Below are 23,786 nucleotides of genomic sequence, written 5' to 3'. Positions count from 1 at the left end.
TGTCCCAATTATCTATCCTCCCCCCCCCCCAAAGTGTGCACTTGTTCACTATCTTTCTCTGATTTTAATATAAATTACTGACATAAGAACTAAGGTGTAAACTCCTTCTAGCCCAGGGGTTTCCAACAGGTAGATCTCCCTCTAGCCCAGGGGTTTCCAACAGGTAGATCTTCTTCTAGCCCAGGGGTTTCCATCAGGTAGATCTCCCTCTAGGCCAGGGGTTTCCAACAGGTAGATCTCCTTCTAGCCCAGGGGTTTCCATCAGGTAGATCTCCTTCTAGCCCAGGGGTTTTCATCAGGTAGATCTCCTTCTAGACCAGGGGTTTCCCACAGGTAGATCTCCCTCTAGCCCAGGGGTTTCCATCAGGTAGATCTCCTTCTAGACCAGGGGTTTCCCACAGGTAGATCTCCCTCTAGCCCAGGGGTTTCCATCAGGTAGATCTCCTTCTAGACCAGGGGTTTCCAACAGGTAGATCTCCCTCTAGCCCAGGGGTTTCCATCAGGTAGATCTCCCTCTAGCCCAGGGGTTTCCAACAGGTAGATCTCCCTCTACCCCAGGGGTTTCCATCAGGTAGATCTCCTTCTAGACCAGGGGTTTCCAACAGGTAGATCTCCTTCTAGACCAGGGGTTTCCAACAGGTAGATATCCCTCTACCCCAGGGGTTTCCATCAGGTAGATCTCCTTCTAGCCCAGGGGTTTCCAACAGGTAGATCTCCTTCTAGACCAGGGGTTTCCAACAGGTAGATCTCCCTCTAGACCAGGGGTTTCCAACAGGTAGATCTCCTTCTAGACCAGGGGTTTCCAACAGGTAGATCTCCTTCTAGACCAGGGGTTTCCATCAGGTAGATCTCCTTCTAGCCCAGGGGTTTCCAACAGGTAGATCTCCCTCTAGCCCAGGGGTTTACATCAGGTAGATCTCCCTCTACCCCAGGGGTTTCCATCAGGTAGATCTCCCTCTAGCCCATGGGTTTCCATCAGGTAGATCTCCTTCTAGCCCAGGGGTTTCCATCAGGTAGATCTCCCTCTAGCCCAGGGGTTTCCCACAGGTAGATCTCCTTCTAGCCCAGGGGTTTCCCACAGGTAGATCTCCTTCTAGCCCAGGGGTTTCCAACAGGTAGATCTCCCTCTAGCCCAGGGGTTTCCATCAGGTAGATCTCCTTCTAGACCAGGGGTTTCCAACAGGTAGATCTCCCTCTAGCCCAGGGGTTTCCATCAGGTAGATATCCTTCTATCCCAAACCTGGAAAAAATAAAACGGAGAAAACAGAATTCCTGAAAATACAAAATATAATTTTATGGGGCCTCTTAGTTTTTTATTGTCCATTATTTGACAAGGTATATTAAAAGAAAACATGTCTCTTGTACACCAAGGCCTCGGGAAAGAGTAGCATGGTAGAGAAGTATATGCCTATTTGAAATAAAATTGCAGCTCGCAAATAGTGTTTTTATTTTTTTAAAGTAGCTCTAATGGTAGAAAAGGTTGGGGACCCCTGCCCTAGCCTATGCCTCCAGCAATTCAATGGTTTTAGACTTGTGGGAAGTAGTGACCACTCAAACATAAAAACACCAACATCATTTACGACAATACAAACACAAAAATGACAATATAATAACAATACGAACTAGTGGATGTATTTGAGCCAGTGTTGGGGTCAGTGCAGAAACTGAAATTCCAAAAGATTGAGGAATATTGTCATTTCGGTTTTACTTGCTGAATTCACTGAATTTAAAATGGAATTGACCCCAACCCTGATTTGAACATGATATCCGGTCTAATGTGTTCCCCTATCGATCGCCAGCGTCAGTCTCATCATCATAACACTGAGATTTCTCCCCTTGTTTATTTGACGCCACCTTCTTGAATAGTCTCCACGGTTCACACAATCAACAGTGGAAGAATGCAACTCCTCGGTCCATGACACAACATCAGGATTTATTAGATAGCCAGTCTGAAAGTGGATACTGTTTGGAGGGGAGGGTGTGACAGAGAAAGAATGCATAAGAAGAGAAGGGGGGGGGGGGGGGGGGGGGGGGTGTAACAAAACAACAACAAAACACCCAGCCAGCCAGCACAAAGCCCAATGTGGACAGTTGGGAGGTTGAGGTGGGACATGAGTGGCATAGCAATGAGCCTTTCGTCCCCTGGAGGGCCCTGCCACACACAGTGAAGAGGAAGGGACGAGAGGAGATGAAAAGGAGAGAAGAGGTACAGATCAAGGTTGATAGGGGGTACACTCACCCCTCCTTTCTGTACAAATGACATGACCTTTGAACCCCCCCCCCCATCCCCCCCACCTAAAGCAGTTCTTGTCCCTAGGGAAGAGCCCTGGGCCACTATGGTAACGGATCTGATGAAGGCTGGAGACAGTGGAGAGCTCTAGGTGCTGAGATGCAGTGCGTAGATGAACCCTGAGAGTGCTGAGTGGTTACAAGGCGTTATTCGCTCGCTACGCCAGTGTTCTTTTGGAGGGATTCTTAATTAAATCTTCATATTAGAAAGAAGAAAAAAAAGACCAAGTCGCTCTTTATATTGGGTGCAAATTAGAAAGTCCTTCATTAACTTGGCACGTCTACATGAAATTGACATGTTGGCCATTCCAATGCAAAAGTGTTTGATATTTAAAAGAAGGTATCAAATGAGCCCTTGGTCCCCTGGAGGGCCCTGTCACATACAGAGAAGAGGAAGGGAGGAGTGGAGAAGGATCGAAGAGGTACAGATAGAGGGTACAATCACCCCTCCTTTCTGTGGAAATGACATGACCTTTGACCCCCCCCCCATCACCACCACCACCACCAAATTGCAGAATAAAGAAAGACTGAAGGGATGAGGTGGAGTGATTGTTGTTTTACAAAACTGGTAAATGATAAAAGTTGGTTTGTTTGTTAAGCTTGTGTGAATCAATACGCCACGTTCATGAAGAGCGCTATTAGTGGAAGATGTGTTTCTCCGAATGTAGGCGGAGCACAAAGGCCCTTGAGACTAGATGGTCGCAAATAGAATATCCAGTCTGTTTCAAAGTTTTGTATTTCTGTACTTACCTTCTAATCTCTAGAACAGTACTTGTGACTTGTGGCTCGAGGGATGCTTGTCTTTATTCTCTTGTCTTTCGGGAAACAGTGAGTGTGTGTACGACAGGGAACCAGACGAGACAATGTGTTGTGAGAATGACTGAAAGAGGTGGGAGGAGCGAGAGAAAAGACAGAGTGAAAGCGGTACAGGGATAATTGTGGTACAGTCGGTGTTGGGTGGGGAAACTGACTTGTCGGGTGGGTTTGCGATTTTCCCGTCTCCCCACATCTCTTTCATCTCTCTCTCTACGTCCCACCCTGTCTCCCCACCCTCTCTATTGCCCTCTCTCTCCTCTCCACCCTCTCTCCCTCCCTTCCTCCCTCGCTCCACCTGCTCTCTCTTTCTGTCTCTCCGTCTCTGTCTGTCTGAGTGACAGACTGGTTGACAGGATGTCTTTTACTGTTAGGACCAGCACCACCAGACTGGCTGACAGGATGTCTTTACTGTTAAGGACCAGCACCACCAGACTGGCTGACAGGCTGTCTTTACTGTTAGAACCAGGCTGGCTGACAGGATGTCTTTACTGTTAGAACCAGGCTGGCTGACAGGATGTCTTTACTGTTAGGACCAGGCTGGCTGACAGGATGTCTTTACTGTTAGAACCAGCACCACCAGACTGGCTGACAGGCTGTCTTTACTGTTAGAACCAGCACCACCAGACTGGCTGACAGGATGTCTTTACTGTTAGAACCAGCACCACCAGACTGACTGACAGGATGTCTTTACTGTTAGGACCAGCACCACCAGACTGGCTGACAGGATGTCTTTACTGTTAGGACCAGCACCACCAGACTGACTCACAGGATGTCTTTACTGTTAGGACCAGCACCACCAGACTGGCTGACAGGATGTCTTTACTGTTAGGACCAGCACCACCAGGCTGGCTGACAGGATGTCTTGACTGTTAGGACCAGCACCACCAGACTGGCTGACAGGATGTCTTTACTGTTAGGACCAGCACCACCAGGCTGGCTGACAGGATGTCTTTATTGTTAACGACCAGCACCACCAGACTGGCTGACAGGATGTCTTTACTGTTAGGACCAGCACCACCAGACTGGCTGACAGGATGTCTTTATTGTTAACGACCAGCACCACCAGACTGGCTCACAGGATGTCTTTACTGTTAGGACCAGCACCACCAGACTGGCTGACAGGATGTCTTTACTGTTAGGACCAGCACCACCAGACTGGCTGACAGGATGTCTTTACTGTTAAGGACCAGCACCACCAGACTGGCTGACAGGATGTCTTTACTGTTAGGACCAGCACCACCAGACTGGCTGACAGGATGTATTTACTGTTAGGACCAGCACCACCAGACTGGCTGACAGGATGTCTTTACTGTTAGGACCAGCACCACCAGACTGGCTGACAGGATGTATTTACTGTTAACGACCAGCACCACCAGACTGGCTGACAGGATGTATTTACTGTTAGGACCAGCACCACCAGACTGGCTGACAGGATGTATTTACTGTTAGTACCAGCACCACCAGACTGGCTGACAGGATGTATTTACTGTTAGGACCAGCACCACCAGACTGGCTGACTTGATGTATTTACTGTTAGGACCAGCACCACCAGACTGGCTGACAGGATGTATTTACTGTTAGTACCAGCACCACCAGACTGGCTGACAGGATGTCTTTATTGTTAACGACCAGCACCACCAGACTGGCTCACAGGATGTCTTTACTGTTAGGACCAGCACCACCAGACTGGCTCACAGGATGTCTTTACTGTTAAGGACCAGCACCACCAGACTGGCTGACAGGATGTCTTTACTGTTAGGACCAGCACCACCAGACTGGCTGACAGGATGTCTTTACTGTTAGGACCAGCACCACCAGACTGGCTGACAGGATGTCTTTACTGTTAATGACCAGCACCACCAGGCTGGCTGACAGGATGTCTTTACTGTTAGGACCAGCACCACCAGACTGGCTGACAGGATGTCTTTACTGTTAGGACCAGCACCACCAGACTGGCTCACAGGATGTCTTTACTGTTAGGACCAGCACCACCAGACTGGCTCACAGGATGTCTTTACTGTTAATGACCAGCACCACCAGACTGGCTGACAGGATGTCTTGACTGTTAGGACCAGCACCACCAGACTGGCTCACAGGATGTCTTTACTGTTAGGACCAGCACCACCAGACTGGCTGACAGGATGAGCATCTGCTAAATGACAAAAATCTCAAATGTTTTACATACAGATCTCATATTACTATATTGATTTTTTTTTTTTTTAAACATTGTTTTAATATTGATATCATAAATGTATCATTTGTACAGTTCTCTATTAAATATGTAGTTATTTGTTCCAGTTGACTGTGTGAAACCTAGCAGTACACTTATTTTTCTGAGAGTGAGGTGGATATATAGCAAAAATACATAATTATTTGTCTCTGAAATAAAAAATATCAAGTGATAGATTTTAAACAAATACACGTCTGTCATTGAACAACCCCATTCCATGATTAGATAGTGAAAAAGCACACCAATCTCTTTCATAATTTCCTTAAACAATAAAAGCTAATTCATCAACATTTGAAAATGGATATATAGTGTTTTGGAATGAAACTCTAAATGTTGTCTATCACTAGCAGCACCATATCACTAGGTAACATTCTGAGTATGTTGTCTAGCAGCACCATATCACCAGGTAACATTCTGAGTATGTTGTCTATCACTAGCAGCACCATATCACCAGGTAACAGTCTGAGTATGTTCTCTATCACTAACAGCACCATATCACCAGGTAACATTCTGAGTATGTTGTCTATCACTAGCAGCACCATATCACCAGGTAACATTCTGAGTATGTTGTCTATCACTAACAGCACCATATCACCAGGTAACATTCTGAATATGTTGTCTATCACTAGCAGCACCATATCACCAGGTAACATTCTGAGTATGTTGTCTATCACTAACAGCACCATATCACCAGGTAACATTCTGAGTATGTTGTCTAGCAGCACCATATCACCAGGTAACATTCTGAGTATGTTGTCTATTAGCACCATATCACCAGGTAACATTCTGAGTATGTTCTCTATCACTAACAGCACCATATCACCAGGTAACATTCTGAGTGTGTTGTCTATCACTAGCAGCACCCTATCACCAGGTAACATTCTGAGTATGTTGTCTATCACTAGCAGCACTATATCACCAGGTAACAGTCTGAGTATGTTGTCTAGCAGCACCATATCACCAGGTAACATTCTGAGTATGTTCTCTATCACTAGCAGCACCCTATCACCAGGTAACATTCTGAGTATGTCGTTTATCACTAGCAGCACCATATCACCAGGTAACAGTCTGAGTATGTTGTCTAGCAGCACCATATCACCAGGTAACAGTCTGAGTATGTTGTCTAGCAACACCATATCACCAGGTAACATTCTGAGTATGTTGTCTATCACTAACAGCACCATATCACCAGGTAACATTCTGAGTATGTTGTCTAGCAACACCATATCACCAGGTAACATTCTGAGTATGTTGTCTATCACTAACAGCACCATATCACCAGGTAACAGTCTGAGTATGTTGTCTAGCAGCACCATATCACCAGGTAACATTCTGAGTATGTTGTCTATCACTAACAGCACCATATCACCAGGTAACATTCTGAGTATGTCGTCTATCACTAACAGCACCATATCACCAGGTAACATTCTGAGTATGTTGTCTATAACTAATAGCACCATATCACCAGGTAACATTCTGAATATGTTGTCTATCACTAACAGCACCATATCACCAGGTAACATTCTGAGTATGTTGTCTATCACTAACAGCACCATATCACCAGGTAACATTCTGAGTATGTTGTCTATAACTAATAGCACCATATCACCAGGTAACATTCTGAGTATGTTGTCTAGCAGCCCCATATCACCAGGTAACATTCTGAGTATGTTGTCTAGCAGCACCATATCACCAGGTAACATTCTGAGTATGTTGTCTAGCAGCACCATATCACCAGGTAACATTCTGAGTATGTTGTCTATCACTAACAGCACCATATCACCAGGTAACATTCTGAGTATGTTGTCTATCACTAACAGCACCATATCACCAGGTAACATTCTGAGTATGTTGTCTATAACTAATAGCACCATATCACCAGGTAACATTCGGAGTCTGTTGTCTAGCAGCACCATATCACCAGGTAACATTCTGAGTATGTGTAAATGTACTTGGTAAATCTGATTCTGAAGTGATGGAAGAAAGGCTTTTGGAGGGATACACACAGAGCTCTCTGCATTCCCAGACCCCCAAGTTGTTCTATTCTATACACCCCACTAGAACAAGCCCCTCTCTGTTGTCTCCATTTTAATTACCCTCTCTTTTAATTGCCCCGACGGCGTAAATCGTGTCGCTGTTTGTTTTGTTCAGTGTCTGTCATTGTTGCTTTCCAAAGTTGGGGACGGTCGTAGCCCCTCTAAGGTTTTCATGGAAACCGTGAATGGGTGCCAAGACGGTGCTTCAGGGGGTTGGGGTAGGTCAGAGTGTGGGGACTCTTTAGGGGGGGGGGGCAGAGAGAGGGGACTAGGGGGTAGGTGCGGAGAGAGGATGCTCTTTAGGGGGTGGGTGCGGAGAAAGGGTGCTCTTTAGGGGGTGGGTGCGGAGAAAGGGTGCTCTTTAGGGGGTTGGGGTAGGGCAGAGTGTGGGGACTCTTTAGGGGGTGGGGGCAGAGAGAGGGGACTCGGGGGTGGGTGCGGAGAGAGGGTGCTCTTTAGGGGGTGGGGGCGGAATGAGAGGGTACACTTTAGGGGGGGGGGGGGACTAGGGGGTGGGGGGCAGAGATAGGGGACTAGGGGGTGGGGGTGGAAAGAGAGGGTACTCTTTAGGGGGAGGGGGGGGGGGAAGAGAGGGGACTAGGGGGTGGGGTGGGGCGGAGAGAGTGGTCACACACACACACACACACACACACACACACACACACACACACACACACACACACACACACACACACACACACAAAAGTACATACACAAATGCATGCATGCACTGAACTCCATTTCACTTTAACAGAGTTTGGCTTCACGGTCACTTTGCTAGCAGATCTATTCTTTATTCACTGATGTAATAAATATTAAATATTGTCACTCCCTTTTTCTCTCATCCTCCCTGTTTCTGTCCTTCCTACCTCCCTCTCATCCTCCCTGTTTCTGTCCTTCCTACCTCCCTCTCATCCTCCCTGTTTCTGTCCTTCCTACCTCCCTCTCATCCTCCCTGTTTCTGTCCCTCCTACCTCCCTCTCATCCTCCCTGTTTCTCTCTCCTACCTCCCTCTCATCCTCCCTGTTTCTCTCTCCTACCTCCCTCTCATCCTCCCTGTTTCTGTCCTTCCTACCTCCCTCTCATCCTCCCTGTTTCTGTCCCTCCTACCTCCCTCTCATCCTCCCTGTTTCTGTCCTTCCTACCTCCCTCTCATCCTCCCTGTTTCTGTCCTTCCTACCTCCCTCTCATCCTCCCTGTTTCTGTCCTTCCTACCTCCCTCTCATCCTCCCTGTTTCTCTCTCCTACCTCCCTCTCATCCTCCCTGTTTCTGTCCCTCCTACCTCCCTCTCATCCTCCCTGTTTCTGTCCCTCCTACCTCCCTCTCATCCTCCCTGTTTCTGTCCCTCCTACCTCCCTCTCATCCTCCCTGTTTCTGTCTCTCCTACCTCCCTCTCATCCTCCCTGTTTCTGTCCCTCCTACCTCCCTCTCATCCTCCCTGTTTCTGTCCTTCCTACCTCCCTCTCATCCTCCCTGTTTCTGTCCTTCCTACCTCCCTCTCATCCTCCCTGTTTCTGTCCTTCCTACCTCCCTCTCATCCTCCCTGTTTCTGTCCCTCCTACCTCCCTCTCATCCTCCCTGTTTCTGTCCCTCCTACCTCCCTCTCATCCTCCCTGTTTCTGTCCCTCCTACCTCCCTCTCATCCTCCCTGTTTCTCTCTCCTACCTTCCTCTCATCCTCCCTGTTTCTGGCTCTCCTACCTCCCTCTCATGCTCCCTGTTTCTGTCTCTCCTACCTCCCTCTCATGCTCCCTGTTTCTGTCCCTCCTACCTCCCTCTCATGCTCCCTGTTTCTGTCCTTCCTACCTCCTTCTCATATCCTGCTTTTCGTTCTCTCCTCTGTCTCTATCTTTCTCTGTTTCTCTTTCTTTCCTATCCTCCCTCTTTCTCTCCCAACCCTCTGCCTCTCTCTCCTATCCTTCCTCTCTCTCTCCCCCCTGTTTTTTTTCTTCTCTCTCCTCCAGTGAGAACGTGAATGCGTACTGCCTCCACATAGCAGAGGATGACGGGGAGGTGGACACGGACTTCCCCCCTTTGGACTCCAATGAGCCCATCCACAAGTTTGGTTTCAGCACTCTGGCCCTGGTCGAGAAGTACTCGTCCCCCGGCCTGGCCGCCAAGCAGTCCCTCTTTGTCCGAATGTAAGTCCTATAAAACAACCATAACATAGTCCTTCCTGTGGCTCAGTTGGGAGTGCATGGCGCTAGCAACGCTAGAGTTCTGGGTTCAGGGCGTGTAGCCTTGCGGTTAAGAGAGTTGGGTCAGTAACTGAAAGGTCGCAGATTCGAATCCCAAAGCCGGCAAAAGTAGAATATGTGCCGTTCTGCCCTTGAGCAAGGCAGTTAACCCCCAACAACAACTACTCTCCGGCTGCTAATGACGTGGATGTACTTAAAAAAAAAAAAATAATTCAACTGTTTCCATCCCTAGATTTGTGACATCCATAGATTTCAACACTTACTTTTTATCTTGAGACTGAGTGAAGATTGTTAAGGGGGAAGTGAAACAGTACAAGGCAATCCTTTTAGGGTCTATTTCCACTCTAACAGCATGCGATTCACATGGTGCTTTTCTTGGAGCAAAGCATACTGCTGGCGAAGGGAGCAATATAAGGGAACATGTGGCCTCCATATTAACTGTTAAACAAAACCACACAACAATATGAGATTTTAGCCAGTCTTTGTAATACAGTTGATCTCTAGATTCCACCTGTCAAACCTTCACTGATTGATTGTGCACACAAAAACATTTGCACACACACACACACACACACACACACACACACACACACACACACACACACACACACACACACACACACACACACACACACACACACACACACACACACACACACACACACACACACACACACACACACACACACACACAGTTATTATGCCCCATAACCAAGAGCCACATACATGGTGACGATGAAATGCTGTTAACCCGGTTGGACATATTTATCCAATATGTATTTTTCTCATAAGACCATTTGTCAAGCAATTTGTAAGCAGGGTCCGAATAAAAGGTTTTGTCCGTCCGATAACCAGTCCATAATGACAGTCTGATTAAAACCTGCAATCAGATTCTGATTATGCATTTCCTCCAGCGTATAATTATAGGCCGTTTTCAATTTCAAAAGCTTTTCACTTTCACATACCTTTTTAATTTTTTTTCCCTCTTAGCCTCCCTTTTTCAGCAGAGGAAAAGTGTAAAAGGCCTAAGAATTCTGAAAGCATTGCCAAAATGAAAAAGTGAAAGCCAATACAAAAAAAAAAATAACCCTCCTAACCAATGAGAAATGTGTATTTCGTCAGTCGCAAATCCAGGAAAGGAAACGACCACCTCCCCATCACCAAGTCTCCTCCTCCTCCTCTCCCACCACCCTTTATTTTCCCCTGAATATTCATCACAGCAATCGCAATGATTCAAATCCAGATGTCAAGCTGTAAACTTGTGTTGTACGTTGTATTACGCTCTAAATTTTTCAACTCTGACTCGGTTTCCTTTTTGGCAGAGGACCCTGTCTGGAAACCAGTCTCCCTTTTCTCTCCCTCCTCCTGAGGAACACTTTGTTTATTGAATTGAATAAATGAATTGGCTAGGCAATAAGTATGACATGGTTATATCAGGCCTTAGTTATCAAGGTAGATTTTGTTACTGAATTGTCAGGCGAAATGCTTTGACATTGATGTTTAGATGAGTTGTTGTATTTTAATCTCTGTGTGAGAGTGGGTCTAGGAGATGTTAATCTCTGTGTGAGAGTGGGTCTAGGAGATGTTAATCTCTGTGTGAGAGTGGGTCTAGGATATATCTGTGTGAGAGTGGGTCTAGGAGATGTTAATCTCTGTGTGAGAGTGGGTCTAGGAGATGTTAATCTCTGTGTGAGAGTGGGTCTAGGAGATATCTGTGTGAGAGTGGGTCTAGGAGATATCTGTGTGAGAGTGGGTCTAGGAGATATCTGTGTGAGAGTGGGTCTAGGAGATATCTGTGTGAGAGTGGGTCTAGGAGATATCTGTGTGAGAGTGGGTCTAGGAGATATCTGTGTGAGAGTGGGTCTAGGAGATATCTGTGTGAGAGTGGGTCTAGGAGATGTTAATCTCTGTGTGAGTATTAAGCCAGCTGAAGTGACAACCTCAGCCCGACATGTGGTCATCTTTTCCGCTGTCAAGTACATGGAAAACTTCTCTCTTGATTCTTTGGAATCAATTTCAGGTATTTATTAAAGGCTGTGGAAGGAGTGATTTTATGTGGAAGGAGTGATTTGCTTTGGTTTGTGGAGAATTTTGGTCAGCCCTTACCATAATGTTCATTTCATGAACTGTTAAAGACGATAGCATCGAACTTGCCTTTGAAAACTTCTATAAACTTTGAATGGATGTTTTGAAATCGAGATTAACCAATCCAAGATTACCTCTAGCCTCCTCATTCTCAACCATACTGATGTCAATAGGCATTTTCAGATCTGCCCTCAACTTTCTCTGATTGTTCCATCAACGATCTTGTTTTTTGTTGTTTTCCTTGCCCTCAGTTGGAACAGTTTACCCCTCAGTTGGAGCAGTTTACCTCCCAGCTGGAGCAGTTTACACCCCCCCCCCCCCCCCCCCTTCAATCGTAGGACCTACTGAAGAGATGAGTCTTCAATAAAGAGTTAAAGGTCGAGACCAAGTCTGCGTCTCTCACATTGATTGGCAGACCATTCCATAAAAATGCAGCTCTATAGGAGAAAACCCTGCCTCCAGCAGTTTGCTTAGAAATTCAAGGGACAATAAGGAGGCCTGTGTCTTATGACTGTAGCGTACGTGTAGGTATGTACGGCAGGACCAAATCGGAGAGATTGGTAGGAGCAAGCCCATGTAATGCCTTATAGGTATAGAGGTCCTGGATAGCAGGAAGCTTTTCACCAGTGATGTACTGGGTGTACGCACTACCCTCTCTAGTGCCTTGCGGTTGAAAGCCGAGCAGTTGCCATACCAGGCAGTGACGCAACTGTCAAGGACGCTCTCATGGGTACAGCTGTAGAACCTTTTGAGGATATGAGGACTTGTGCCAACTTTTGAGGGGGAATAGGTTTTGTCGGGCCCTCTTCACGACTGTCTTGGTGTGTTTGGACCATGATAGTTTGTTGGTGATGTTGTTACCTACCCTTGCCACCTGGGGGGCGGCCGTCAGGAAGTCTAGGATCCAGTTGCGGAGGGAGGGGTTTAGTCCCAGGGTCCTTAGCTTAGTGATGAGCTTTGAAGGCACTGTGGTGTTGAACGCTGAGCTGTTGTCAATGAATAGCATTCTCACGTTGGTGTTCCTTTTGTTCAGGTGGGAAAGGGCAGTGTGGAGTGAAATAGAGATTGCATAATCTGTGGATCTGTTGGGGCGCTATGCAAATTGGAGTGGGTCTAGGCTTTCTGGGATAATGGTGCTGATGTGAGCCATGACCAGTCTTTCAAAGCACTTCATGGCTACAGACGTTAGTGCTACGGGTCTGTAGTCATTTAGGCAGGTTACCTTAGAGTTCTTGGGCACAGGGACTATGTTGGTACTACAGACTCAGTCAGAGACAGGTTGAAAATGTCAGTGAAGATACTTGCCAGTTGGTCAGCGCGTGCTCGGAGTAGACGTCCTGGTAATCCGTCTGGCCCCGCGGCCTTGTGACAAGCACACCACACAAGCACAGCACTTACACAAATGACTGATGATTGGCTGAGAGAAATTGATGATGAAATGATTGTGGGTGCTGTCTTGTTAGACTTCAGTGCAGCTTTTGACATTATCGATCATAGTCTACTGCTGGAAAAACGTATGTGTTATGGCTTTACACCCCCTGCTATAATGTGGATAAAGAGTTACCTGTCTAACAGAACACAGAGGGTGTTCTTTAATGGAAGCCTCTCCAACATAATCCAGTTAGAATCAGGAATTCCCCAGGGTAGCTGTTTAGGCCCCCTTACTTTTTTAAATGTTTACTAACGACATGCCGCTGACTTTGAGCAAAGCCAGAGTGTCTATGTATGCGGATGACTCAACACTATACACTTTAGCTACTACAGCGACTGAAATAATTGCAACACTTAACAAAGAGCTGCAGTTAGTAAAATATAGATGAAAACACTTTTGGTAGATGGTGTGGTCTACAGCTTATCATGAAATACTCTACCTCAGGCGAGCATTACCTCGAGACTTCCTTAATATTAGATTTTGTGCACCAGCTGTTATTTACAAATATAAACAGACCGCCACGCCTTGTTTTACCAGAGGCAGCTGTTCTATCTTGCTGATGCAGCGTAAACCCCGATGTCGTTGATCAGCCAAGACTCTGTGAAACATAAGATATGACAGTTTTTAATGTCCTGTTGGTAGGATATTCGTGATCGTAGCTCGTCTATTTTGTTATCCAATGATTGTACGTTGGCTAATAGGACTGATGGTAGAGGCAGATTAACAACTCACTGTCGGATCCTTACAAGGCACCCCCAACTACTTCCCCGACATCTCCATCTCTTTCTCCTGCGAATGACGGGGATGATGGCCTTGTCGGGTATCTGAAGTAAATCCTGCATGTCCGACTCGTTAAAGAAAAAAATCTTTGTCCAGTACGGGGTGAGTAATCGCTGTCCTGATATCCAGAAGCTATTTTATGTCATAAGAGATGGTGGCAGAAATATTATGCACAAAATTATTTACAAATAACGCGAAAAAACACACATTAGCACAATTGGTTGAGAGCCTGTAAAACGGCTGCCATCTCCCCCGGCTCCCCCAGTTAGAGCAGTTTGCCCCCAGTTAGAGCAGTTTGCCCCCAGTTAGAGCAGTTTGCCCCCAGTTAGAGCAGTTTGCCCCCAGTTAGAGCAGTTTGCCCCCAGTTAGAGCAGTTTGCCCCCAGTTAGAGCAGTTTGCCCCCAGTTAGAGCAGTTTGCCCCCAGTTAGAGCAGTTTGCCCCCAGTTAGAGCAGTTTGCCCCCAGTTAGAGCAGTTTGCCCCCAGTTAGAGCAGTTTGCCCCCAGTTAAAGCATTTTTTCCCTGTGTTGTGCCCAGGGACTGTACTCTAATCAGTTTGTTGTGTTAATTTATCGGAGAGAGCTTTTTAAGGAGCTCCTATTCATTTTAATTGCTAATCGGGTTTGGAGAGGCTGCCTCTGCCAGGGAGAAGTTGGCACTCAATGATGGCCAGAGATTCAGGCTGTGTGTGCGTCTTCCTGGGTCCTTGTTTGTGTATACAAGTGTTAAAGTGTGTGTGTTGGTAAATATATGTGTGTGTGTGTGTGTGTTATAGCCTAAATCACAGAGCCCCCCTGGTTCTGCTTTACAGACCTGCACTCCTGTATATTACCATTTGGCCTGGGCCCAAAAAGCCTGCTCTTTATCCACTGATTCCCCCATAGGGCCTCTTTAAGCGCTCCGTCTGATGGCTAGACTAGCTGGACATTTTAAAGAGCCACAGAACACGCTGATTGGCATGTCTGTTTTTCTGTTGCTCATTAGAAATACGAGATTTCAGTCTTGGAAGTGTGTTTCCTGACTGTGTAAGCATTTGGTTAATGATGTTTGTACCCCATGAGCCGATTTCACTTTTTACAATACCCAGAATTAATCTAATCTAAGATAACAAAATAAATCTGTATTTGATTAATGTTTTTGCTGAGGATGTTTTAGTTGATACATTTTACATCTAAAAAGGTGTTTGGTGCAGTATTTCTGTAGTAAAACAATGAGCAAAGTGTTGTTTTATGTAAACAAAGTCGGAGCTGCTGTGCAGGCCTATGCTATTGGATTGATAACAATCGCTGCAGCTGTTAACCCCATGTTAGTTGTGGCTAGGCTAGCTGGGCTCTGTAAGCGCTCCATATTCGGCGCATGTGACAAGTAAAATTTGATTTGATCTGGTGGCTAGGCTAGCTGGGCCCTTTAAGTGCTTCGTCTGGTGGCTAGGCTAGGCTGGCTGGGCCCTTTAAGCGCTTCGTCTGGTGGCTAGGCTAGGCTGGATGGGCCCTTTAAGCGCTTCGTCTGGTGGCTAGGCTAGCTGGGCCCTTTAAGCGCTGCGTCTGGTGGCTAGGCTAGGCTAGCTGGGTCCTTTAAACGCTTCGTCAGGTGGCTTGGCTGGCTAGGCTAGCTGGGACCTTTAAGCGCTACGTCTGGTGGCTAGGCTAGCTGGGCCCTTTAAGCGCTACGTCTGGTGGCTAGGCTAGGCTAGCTGGTCACTTTAAGTGCTTCGTCTGGTGGCTAGGCTAGGCTGGATGGGCCCTTTAAGCGCTTCGTCTGGTGGCTAGGCTAGCTGGGCCCTTTAAGCGCTACGTCTGGTGGCTAGGCTAGCTGGGCCCTTTAAGCGCTACGTCTGGTGGCTAGGCTAGCTGGGCCCTTTAAGCGCTACTTCTGGTGGCTAGGCTAGCTGGGCACTTTAGTCGCTTCATCTGGTGGCTAGGCTAGCTGGGCCCTTTAGTCGCTTCATCTGGTGGCTAGGCTAGCTGGGCCCTTTAGTCGCTTCATCTGGTGGCTAGGCTAGCTGGGCCCTTTAGTCGCTTCATCTGGTGGCTAGGCTAACCCAAGCTTCAAGCTTGGCTCTGGATCATTGCCCTGGTTGAGCAGTAAAGCAGTGTGAGGGATGCTGAGCCCTATCTATAGAGTGTGAAGGGAATGAACGGTTGTATACTTCAGGGAGGGGGGTGGCGTGAATAGGAATATGTCTCTTGTCTCAGTACATGGTGCTGTGAGGGTTCAGTATGCACCACTCTGGGCCTGGCCCCATCCCTGCTAGGGTGAGGTACGTCGAGGACCATATGTATCAATCGAGTTTTTTTACATTTATTTTTTTAAATCACAATAAATAAGATGACATGGACAAGGGGGGAAGAAAGAGGGACAAGGTGTGAAGGGGAGACTCCCAGACTGACCTGAAAGCTGGTCTGTGGTCAGCAAGAAGACCTCTGACCACCCAACCAAGGCTAGCCAGCCAGTTGCTGGAGTTGGAAGGCTCAACCTTAGGAAGAGGACAGGCCCAGGCAGATAGCAGGGGACTGTTCTGTCCAGACCTGACTGTGACCAGGACGGATGGACTGTTCTATCCAGACCTGACTGAAACCAGAACAGGGGACTGTTCCTTCCAGACCTTTTTTATTTATTTTTTTATTTCACCTTTATTTAACCAGGTAGGCTAGTTGAGAACAAGTTCTCATTTGCAACTGCGACCTGGCCAAGATAAAGCATAGCAGTGTGAACAGACAACAACACAGTTACACATGGAGTAAACAATAAACAAGTCAATAACATGGTAGAAAAAAAGAGAATCTATATACAATGTGTGCAAAAGGCATGAGGAGGTAGGCAATAAATCGAATAATTACAATTTAGCAGATTAACACTGGAGTGATAAATCATCAGATGATCATGTGCAAGTAGAGATACTGGTGTGCAAAAGAGCAGAAAAGTAAATAAATAACAGTATGGGGGTGAGGTAGGTAAATTGAGTGGGCTATATACCGATGGACTATGTACAGCTGCAGCGATCGGTTAGCTGCTCGGATAGCAGATGTTTAAAGTTGTTGAGGGAGATAAAAGTCTCCAACTTCAGAGATTTTTGCAATTCGTTCCAGTCGCAGGCAGCAGAGAACTGGAAGGGAAGGCGTCCAAATGAGGTTTTGGCTTTAGGGATGATCAGTGAGATACACCTGCTGGAGCGCGTGCTACGGGTGGGTGTAGCCATCGTGACCAGTGAACTGAGATAAGGTGGCACTTTACCTAGCATAGCCTTGTAGATGACCTGGAGCCAGTGGGTCTGACGACGAACATGTAGCGAGGGCCAGCCGACTAGGGCATACAGGTCGCAGTGGTGGGTCGTATAAGGTGCTTTAGTAACAAAAAGGATGGCACTGTGATAAACTGCATCCAGTTTGCTGAGTAGAGTATTGGAAGCTATTTTGTAGATGACATCGCCGAAGTCGAGGATCGGTAGGATAGTCAGTTTTACTAGGGTAAGTTTGGCGGCGTGAGTGAAGAAGGCTTTGTTGCGAAATAGAAAGCCGACTCTAGATTTGATTCTGGATTGGAGATGTTTGATATGAGTCTGGAAGGAGAGTTTGCAGTCTAGCCAGACACCTAGGTACTTATAGATGTCCACATATTCTAGGTCGGAACCGTCCAGGGTGGTGATGCTAGTCGGGCGTGCGAGTGCAGGCAGCGAACGGTTGAAAAGCATGCATTTGGTTTTACTAGCGTTTAAGAGCAGTTGGAGGCCACGGAAGGAGTATTGTATGGCATTGAAGCTCGTTTGGAGGTTAGATAGCACAGTGTCCAAGGAAGGGCCAGAAGTAAACAGAATGGTGTCGTCTGCGTAGAGGTGGATCAGGGAATCGCCCGCAGCAAGAGCAACATCATTGATATATACAGAGAAATAGTCGGCCCGAGAATTGAACCCTGTGGTACCCCCATACAGACTGCCAGAGGACCGGACAACATGCCCTCCGATTTGACACACTGAACTCTGTTGGCAAAGTAGTTGGTGAACCAGGCAAGGCAGTCATTAGAAAAACCGAGGCTACTGAGTCTGCCGATAAGAATATGGTGATTGACAGAGTCGAAAGCCTTGGCCAGGTCGATGAAGACGGCTGCACAGTAATTTCTTTTATCGATGGCGGTTATGATATCGTTTAGTACCTTGAGCGTGGCTGAGGTGCACCCGTGAACGGCTCGGAAACCGGATTGCACAGCGGAGAAGGTACGGTGGGATTCGAGATGGTCAGTGATCTGTTTGTTGACTTGGCTTTCGAAGACCTTAGATAGGCAAGGCAGGATGGATATAGGTCTGTAACAGTTTGGGTCCAGGGTGTCTCCCCCTTTGAAGAGGGGGATGACCGCGGCAGCTTTCCAATCCTTGGGGATCTCAGATGATACGAAGGAGAGGTTGAACAGGCTGGTAATAGGGGGTGCGACAATGGCGGCGGACAGTTTCAGAAATAGGGGGTCCAGATTGTCAAGCCCAGCTGATTTGTATGGGTCCAGGTTTTCCAGCTCTTTCAGAACATCTGCTATCTGGATATGGGTAAAGGAGAAGCTGGGGAGGCTTGGGCGAGTAGCAGCGGGGGGGGCGGGGCTGTTGGTCAAGGTTGGAGTCGCCAGGAGGAAGGCATGGCCAGCCATTGAGAAATGCTTGTTGAAGTTTTCGATTATTACGGATTTATCTGTGGTGACCGTGTTACCTAGCCTCAGTGCAGTGGGCAGCTGGGAGGAGGTGCTCTTGTTCTCCAAGAGCACCTCTTGTTCTCCTGACTGAAACCAGGACGGAGGACTGTTCTCTCTAGACCTGACTGAAACCAGGACGGAGGACAATTCTCTCCAGACCTGACTGAAACCAGGGCGGATGGATTGTTCTCTCCAGACCTGACTGAAACCAGGACGGAGGACAATTCTCTCTAGACCTGACTGAAACCAGGACGGAGGACTGTTCTTTCCAAACCTGACTGAAACCAGGACGGAGGACTGTTCTTTCCAAACCTGACTGAAACCAGGACGGAGGACAATTCTCTCCAGACCTGAGTGAAACCAGGACGGAGGACTGTTCTTTCCAAACCTGACTGAAACCAGGACGGAGGACAATTCTCTCCAGACCTGACTGTGACCACGACGGATGGACTGTTCCTTCCAGACCTGACTGTGACCAGAACAGGGGACTGTTCTATCCAGACCTGACTGTGACCAGGACGGATGGACTGTTCTCTCTAGACCTGACTGAAACCTGGGCGGATGGACTGTTCTCTCCAGATCTGACTGAAACCTGGGCGGATGGACTGTTCTCTCCAGATCTGACTGAAACCAGGACGGAGGACAATTCTCTCCAGACCTGACTGAAACAAGAACAGGAGAATTTTCTTTCCAAACCTGACTGAAACCAGGACAGAGGACTGTTCTTTCCAAACCTGACTGAAACCAGGATGGAGGACTGTTCTTTCCAGACCTGACTGAAACCTGGGCGGGTGGACTGTTCTGTCCAGACCTGACTGAAAGCTGGGTGTATGGACTGTTCTGTCTAGACCTGACTGAAAGCTGGGTGTATGGACTGTTCTGTGTAGACCTGACTGAAACCAGGACGGAGGACTGTTTTATTTATATAACCTTTGTTTAACTAGGCAAGTTAAGAACACATTATTATGGCCTCCCGAGTGGTGCAATGGTCTAAGGCATTGCATCGCAGTGCTAGCTGTGCCACTAGAGATCTTGGTTCAAGTCCAGGCTCTGTCGCAGCTGGCCGCAGACCCAGAAACCCATGGGGCAGCACACAATTGGCCCAGCGTTGTCCGGTTTAGGGGAGGGTTTGGCCGGCCGGGATGTGCTTCTCCCATCGCGCTCTAGTGACTCCTGTGGCGGGCCGGGCGCATTCATGCTGTGGCGTGTCGGGCGCATGGTCGCCAGGTGTCCGGTGTTTCCTCCGACACATTGATGCGGCTGGCTGCCGGTTTAAGCAGGCATTGTGTCAAGAAGCAGTGCGGCTTGGCGGGGTCGTGTTTCGGAGGACGCACGGCTCTCGACCTTCGCCCGAGTCCGTATGGGAGTTGCAGCGATGGGACAAGACTGTAACTACCAATTGGATACCATTAAATTGGGGAGAGAAAAATGTATAAAATACATAACACATTCTTATTTATAATGACAGCCTACCCTGGCCAAACCCGAACAACGCTGGGCCAATTGTGCTCTGCCCGATGAGACTCCCAATAACAACCGGTTGTGATACAGACCAGGATCGAACCAGCGTCTGCAGTGACGCCTCTAGCACTGAGACCGCTGCGCCACTCGGGAGCCTTAATGTTGTCTAGTTTTCCGTGTTCCATTTTGTTTTCGTCTAACTTTGTGCACTTGTTTTATGCTGACTTTATACTACTTTAAATCCTTCCTTCGCATCGTTTTCCACATCATCATTTACTTTTAGGGAGGTGATGCATTTCCAACTCACTCAGAACAGTAGCGGGTTAACCTTCCTGAATTTACTACTGTGATTGTTATGACGTCATAATGTGTAATTGGGTTATGACACGGCATCTGCATGATTGATGGATAGCGGAAAAAACAAATCTGCGGAGGCCTTATCCAATAGAACAAGGGCTTTCTTTTGACTAAACTGTTTTGTGAGACCGCTTCCCACTCGCCTGCTTTAATGGCATCATAAATAGCGCTCCTATCTTTTGAAAGTGCCTAAAATGAAGTGTTCCAAGCGGTGGTAGTAAATAAGTGTGCTATTGGCCCTAACAATCCGATAAATGCGACGTGACGCTTTTAGGATAACGAATCAGGTGTTTGTGTCCCCGAGTCAACTGGAGAGAGAGCCTACTGATATTTGTTTCACTTCTGCTGAGACGGGCGCTTTGTTGTCACTGTGTCTGCAGATGTATTATTTCTGCACTTATATAACTAATATCTCTCTTTCTCTCCCCCTCCGTCTCTCTGTCTCTCTGTCCCTGTCTCTCTGTCCCTCTCTCTCTCTCTGTCCCTCTCTCTCTCTCTCTGTCCCCCTTCGTCTCTCTCCCTCGGTCCCTATCTCTCTCTCTCTCTATCGCTCTCTGTCTCTCTCGCTTTCTCTCTCTCTCTCTCTGTCCCTCTCTCTCTCTCTGTCCCTCTCTCTCTCTCCCCCTCCGTCTCTCTCTCTCCCCCTCCGTCTCGCTGTCTGTTTCTCTCTGTCCCTCTCTCTCCCCTGCCGTCTCTCTCTCTCCCTCCATCTCGCTGTCTCTCTCTCTCCCTCCATCTCGCTGTCTCTCCCTCTCCGTCTCGCTGTCTGTCTCTCTCTCTCTCTCTCTCTCTCTCCCCCTCCGCCTCGCTGTCTGTCTCTCTTTCTCTCCCCCTCCGTCTCTCTCTCTCTCCATCTCGCTGTCTCTCTCTCTCTCTCTCTCTCTCTCTCTTTCTCCCCTTCCGTCCCTCTCTCTCGCTCTCTCCTGTTTTTTTTCCTACAGAAATGCTGTCCATGGTTTCTCTCTCATCCCAGTGGACAGCCTGAAGGTGACCATGAAGGAAATCCTGCAGAAGGCGCTGAAGAAGAGGAAAGGCTCTCAGAAAGGCTCTGGTATGGGGGGGGGGTAGAGGCTTTATTACATGCTTATGAAAATCCTATTAACCCCATTGTGAAGCACCCAAACAATGAAAGTAGCATGTGTTAGTAAGTAGTGTGCTTCATATATTTGAGTGTGCGAGTGCATGCACAAGTGTGTGTGTACTTGAATTTGCGGACGCCCCCCCCTTATGTGTTGCTGTCTTCACACAAAGCATTTCCACAACCCCCCCACCCCTCCAGAAAAACCATCAGGGTGCAATCTCTAATAGCGCTGCCATACAGTGTTTAATTTGTCATGCCCAGATCACCTGGGGATCTGATAGCAACTGAGGTTTTAATACAAAAGTCAGACGGAACCGATCGCCTCTCCCGACGCCAGGACACAGATGAAACTGGAGCGGCACGGGTGGGGCTGGCGCTCTCTCTCAACCCCACCCCCCAGCCAGAGATAAAGGCCTGAAAGGGATCATGTCGGGAAGCAACGGAGGCACAGAGCACAGTAGAGAAGACAACACACAGCAGTCCACATACTGAGTGGAGAGAGCAGCCCACATACTGAGTGGAGAGAGCAGCCCACCTACTGAGTGGAGAGAGCAGCCCACCTACTGAGTGGAGAGAGCAGCCCACCTACTGAGTGGAGAGAGCAGCCCACCTACTGAGTGGAGAGAGCAGCCCACCTACTGAGTGGAGAGAGCAGCCCACCTACTGAGTGGAGAGAGCATCCCACCTACTGAGTGGAGAGAGCAGCCCACATACTGAGGGGAGAGAGCAGCCCACCTACTGAGTGGAGAGAGCAGTTCCACCTGCCGAGTGGAGAGAGCAGCCCACCTACCGAGTGGAGAGAGCAGCCCACCTACCGAGTGGAGAGAGCAGCCCCGCCTACTGAGTGGAGAGAGCAGCCCCGCCTACTGAGTGGAGAGAGCAGTTCCACCTACTGAGTGGAGAGAGCAGCCCACCTACCGAGTGGAGAGAGCAGCCCCGCCTACTGAGTGGAGAGAGCAGCCCCGCCTACTGAGTGGAGAGAGCAGCCCCGCCTACTGAGTGGAGAGAGCAGCCCCGCCTACTGAGTGGAGAGAGCAGCCCCGCCTACTGAGTGGAGAGAGCAGCCCCGCCTACTGAGTGGAGAGAGCAGCCCCGCCTACTGAGTGGAGAGAGCAGCCCCGCCTACTGAGTGGAGAGAGCAGCCCCGCCTACTGAGTGGAGAGAGCAGCCCCGCCTACTGAGTGGAGAGAGCAGCCCCGCCTACTGAGTGGAGAGAGCAGCCCCGCCTACTGAGTGGAGAGAGCAGCCCCGCCTACTGAGTGGAGAGAGCAGCCCCGCCTACTGAGTGGAGAGAGCAGCCCCGCCTACTGAGTGGAGAGAGCAGCCCCGCCTACTGAGTGGAGAGAGCAGCCCCGCCTACTGAGTGGAGAGAGCAGCCCCGCCTACTGAGTGGAGAGAGCAGCCCCGCCTACTGAGTGGAGAGAGCAGCCCCGCCTACTGAGTGGAGAGAGCAGCCCCGCCTACTGAGTGGAGAGAGCAGCCCCGCCTACTGAGTGGAGAGAGCAGCCCCGCCTACTGAGTGGAGAGGGCAGCCCCGCCTACTGAGTGGAGAGGGCAGCCCCGCCTACTGAGTGGAGAGGGCAGCCCCGCCTACTGAGTGGAGAGGGCAGCCCCGCCTACTGAGTGGAGAGGGCAGCCCCGCCTACTGAGTGGAGAGGGCAGCCCCGCCTACTGAGTGGAGAGGGCAGCCCCGCCTACTGAGTGGAGAGGGCAGCCCCGCCTACTGAGTGGAGAGGGCAGCCCCGCCTACTGAGTGGAGAGGGCAGCCCCGCCTACTGAGTGGAGAGGGCAGCCCCGCCTACTGAGTGGAGAGGGCAGCCCCGCCTACTGAGTGGAGAGGGCAGCCCCGCCTACTGAGTGGAGAGGGCAGCCCCGCCTACTGAGTGGAGAGGGCAGCCCCGCCTACTGAGTGGAGAGGGCAGCCCCGCCTACTGAGTGGAGAGGGCAGCCCCGCCTACTGAGTGGAGAGGGCAGCCCCGCCTACTGAGTGGAGAGGGCAGCCCCGCCTACTGAGTGGAGAGGGGTGTGGAAGGGAGGAGGTCTATTCTCTCTTGTTGGCCTCCCCCTCTCCTCTCCGGCTTGTACTACAACTGGCTGTCCCTTTTTATCTGCCCCCACCTGATCACCAGCGTGCCCCTGCACCCCCCGTTCTAATGACCTCCTCCATCCTCCATGGCTTGCTGTCACAACCACTGAAGACAATGTTTGATGATGATGATGATGGTGATGATGGCGACGATCCCCTTAGACTGGACAAGGCTATGGCATGTCTGCCTATTTTCTTTTGTATTGCTTGAGACCTCAGCCGACTGTCTACCAGGGCCTAGAGTGATGAAGACATTAGCAAT

General features: G+C 48.8%; 1 protein-coding gene across 2 annotated transcripts in view; it reads left to right on the top strand.

The window, feature by feature from the left end:
- The window catches only part of mapkap1 (MAPK associated protein 1), a 107,629-nt gene that overhangs the window by 30,810 nt on the left and 53,033 nt on the right, over window positions 1-23,786 (top strand). For both annotated transcript variants that reach the window (XM_055875556.1, XM_055875560.1), the window contains exons 6-7: window positions 9,336-9,512; window positions 21,299-21,408. In XM_055875556.1, coding sequence (XP_055731531.1) covers window positions 9,336-9,512; window positions 21,299-21,408 — 287 coding nt within the window. The remainder of the gene's footprint in view (window positions 1-9,335; window positions 9,513-21,298; window positions 21,409-23,786) is intronic.

This window comes from Salvelinus fontinalis, chromosome 21 (assembly GCF_029448725.1).
Source record: "Salvelinus fontinalis isolate EN_2023a chromosome 21, ASM2944872v1, whole genome shotgun sequence".
NCBI lineage: Eukaryota > Metazoa > Chordata > Actinopteri > Salmoniformes > Salmonidae > Salvelinus > Salvelinus fontinalis.
This window is presented reverse-complemented; position numbering and strand designations above follow the sequence as displayed.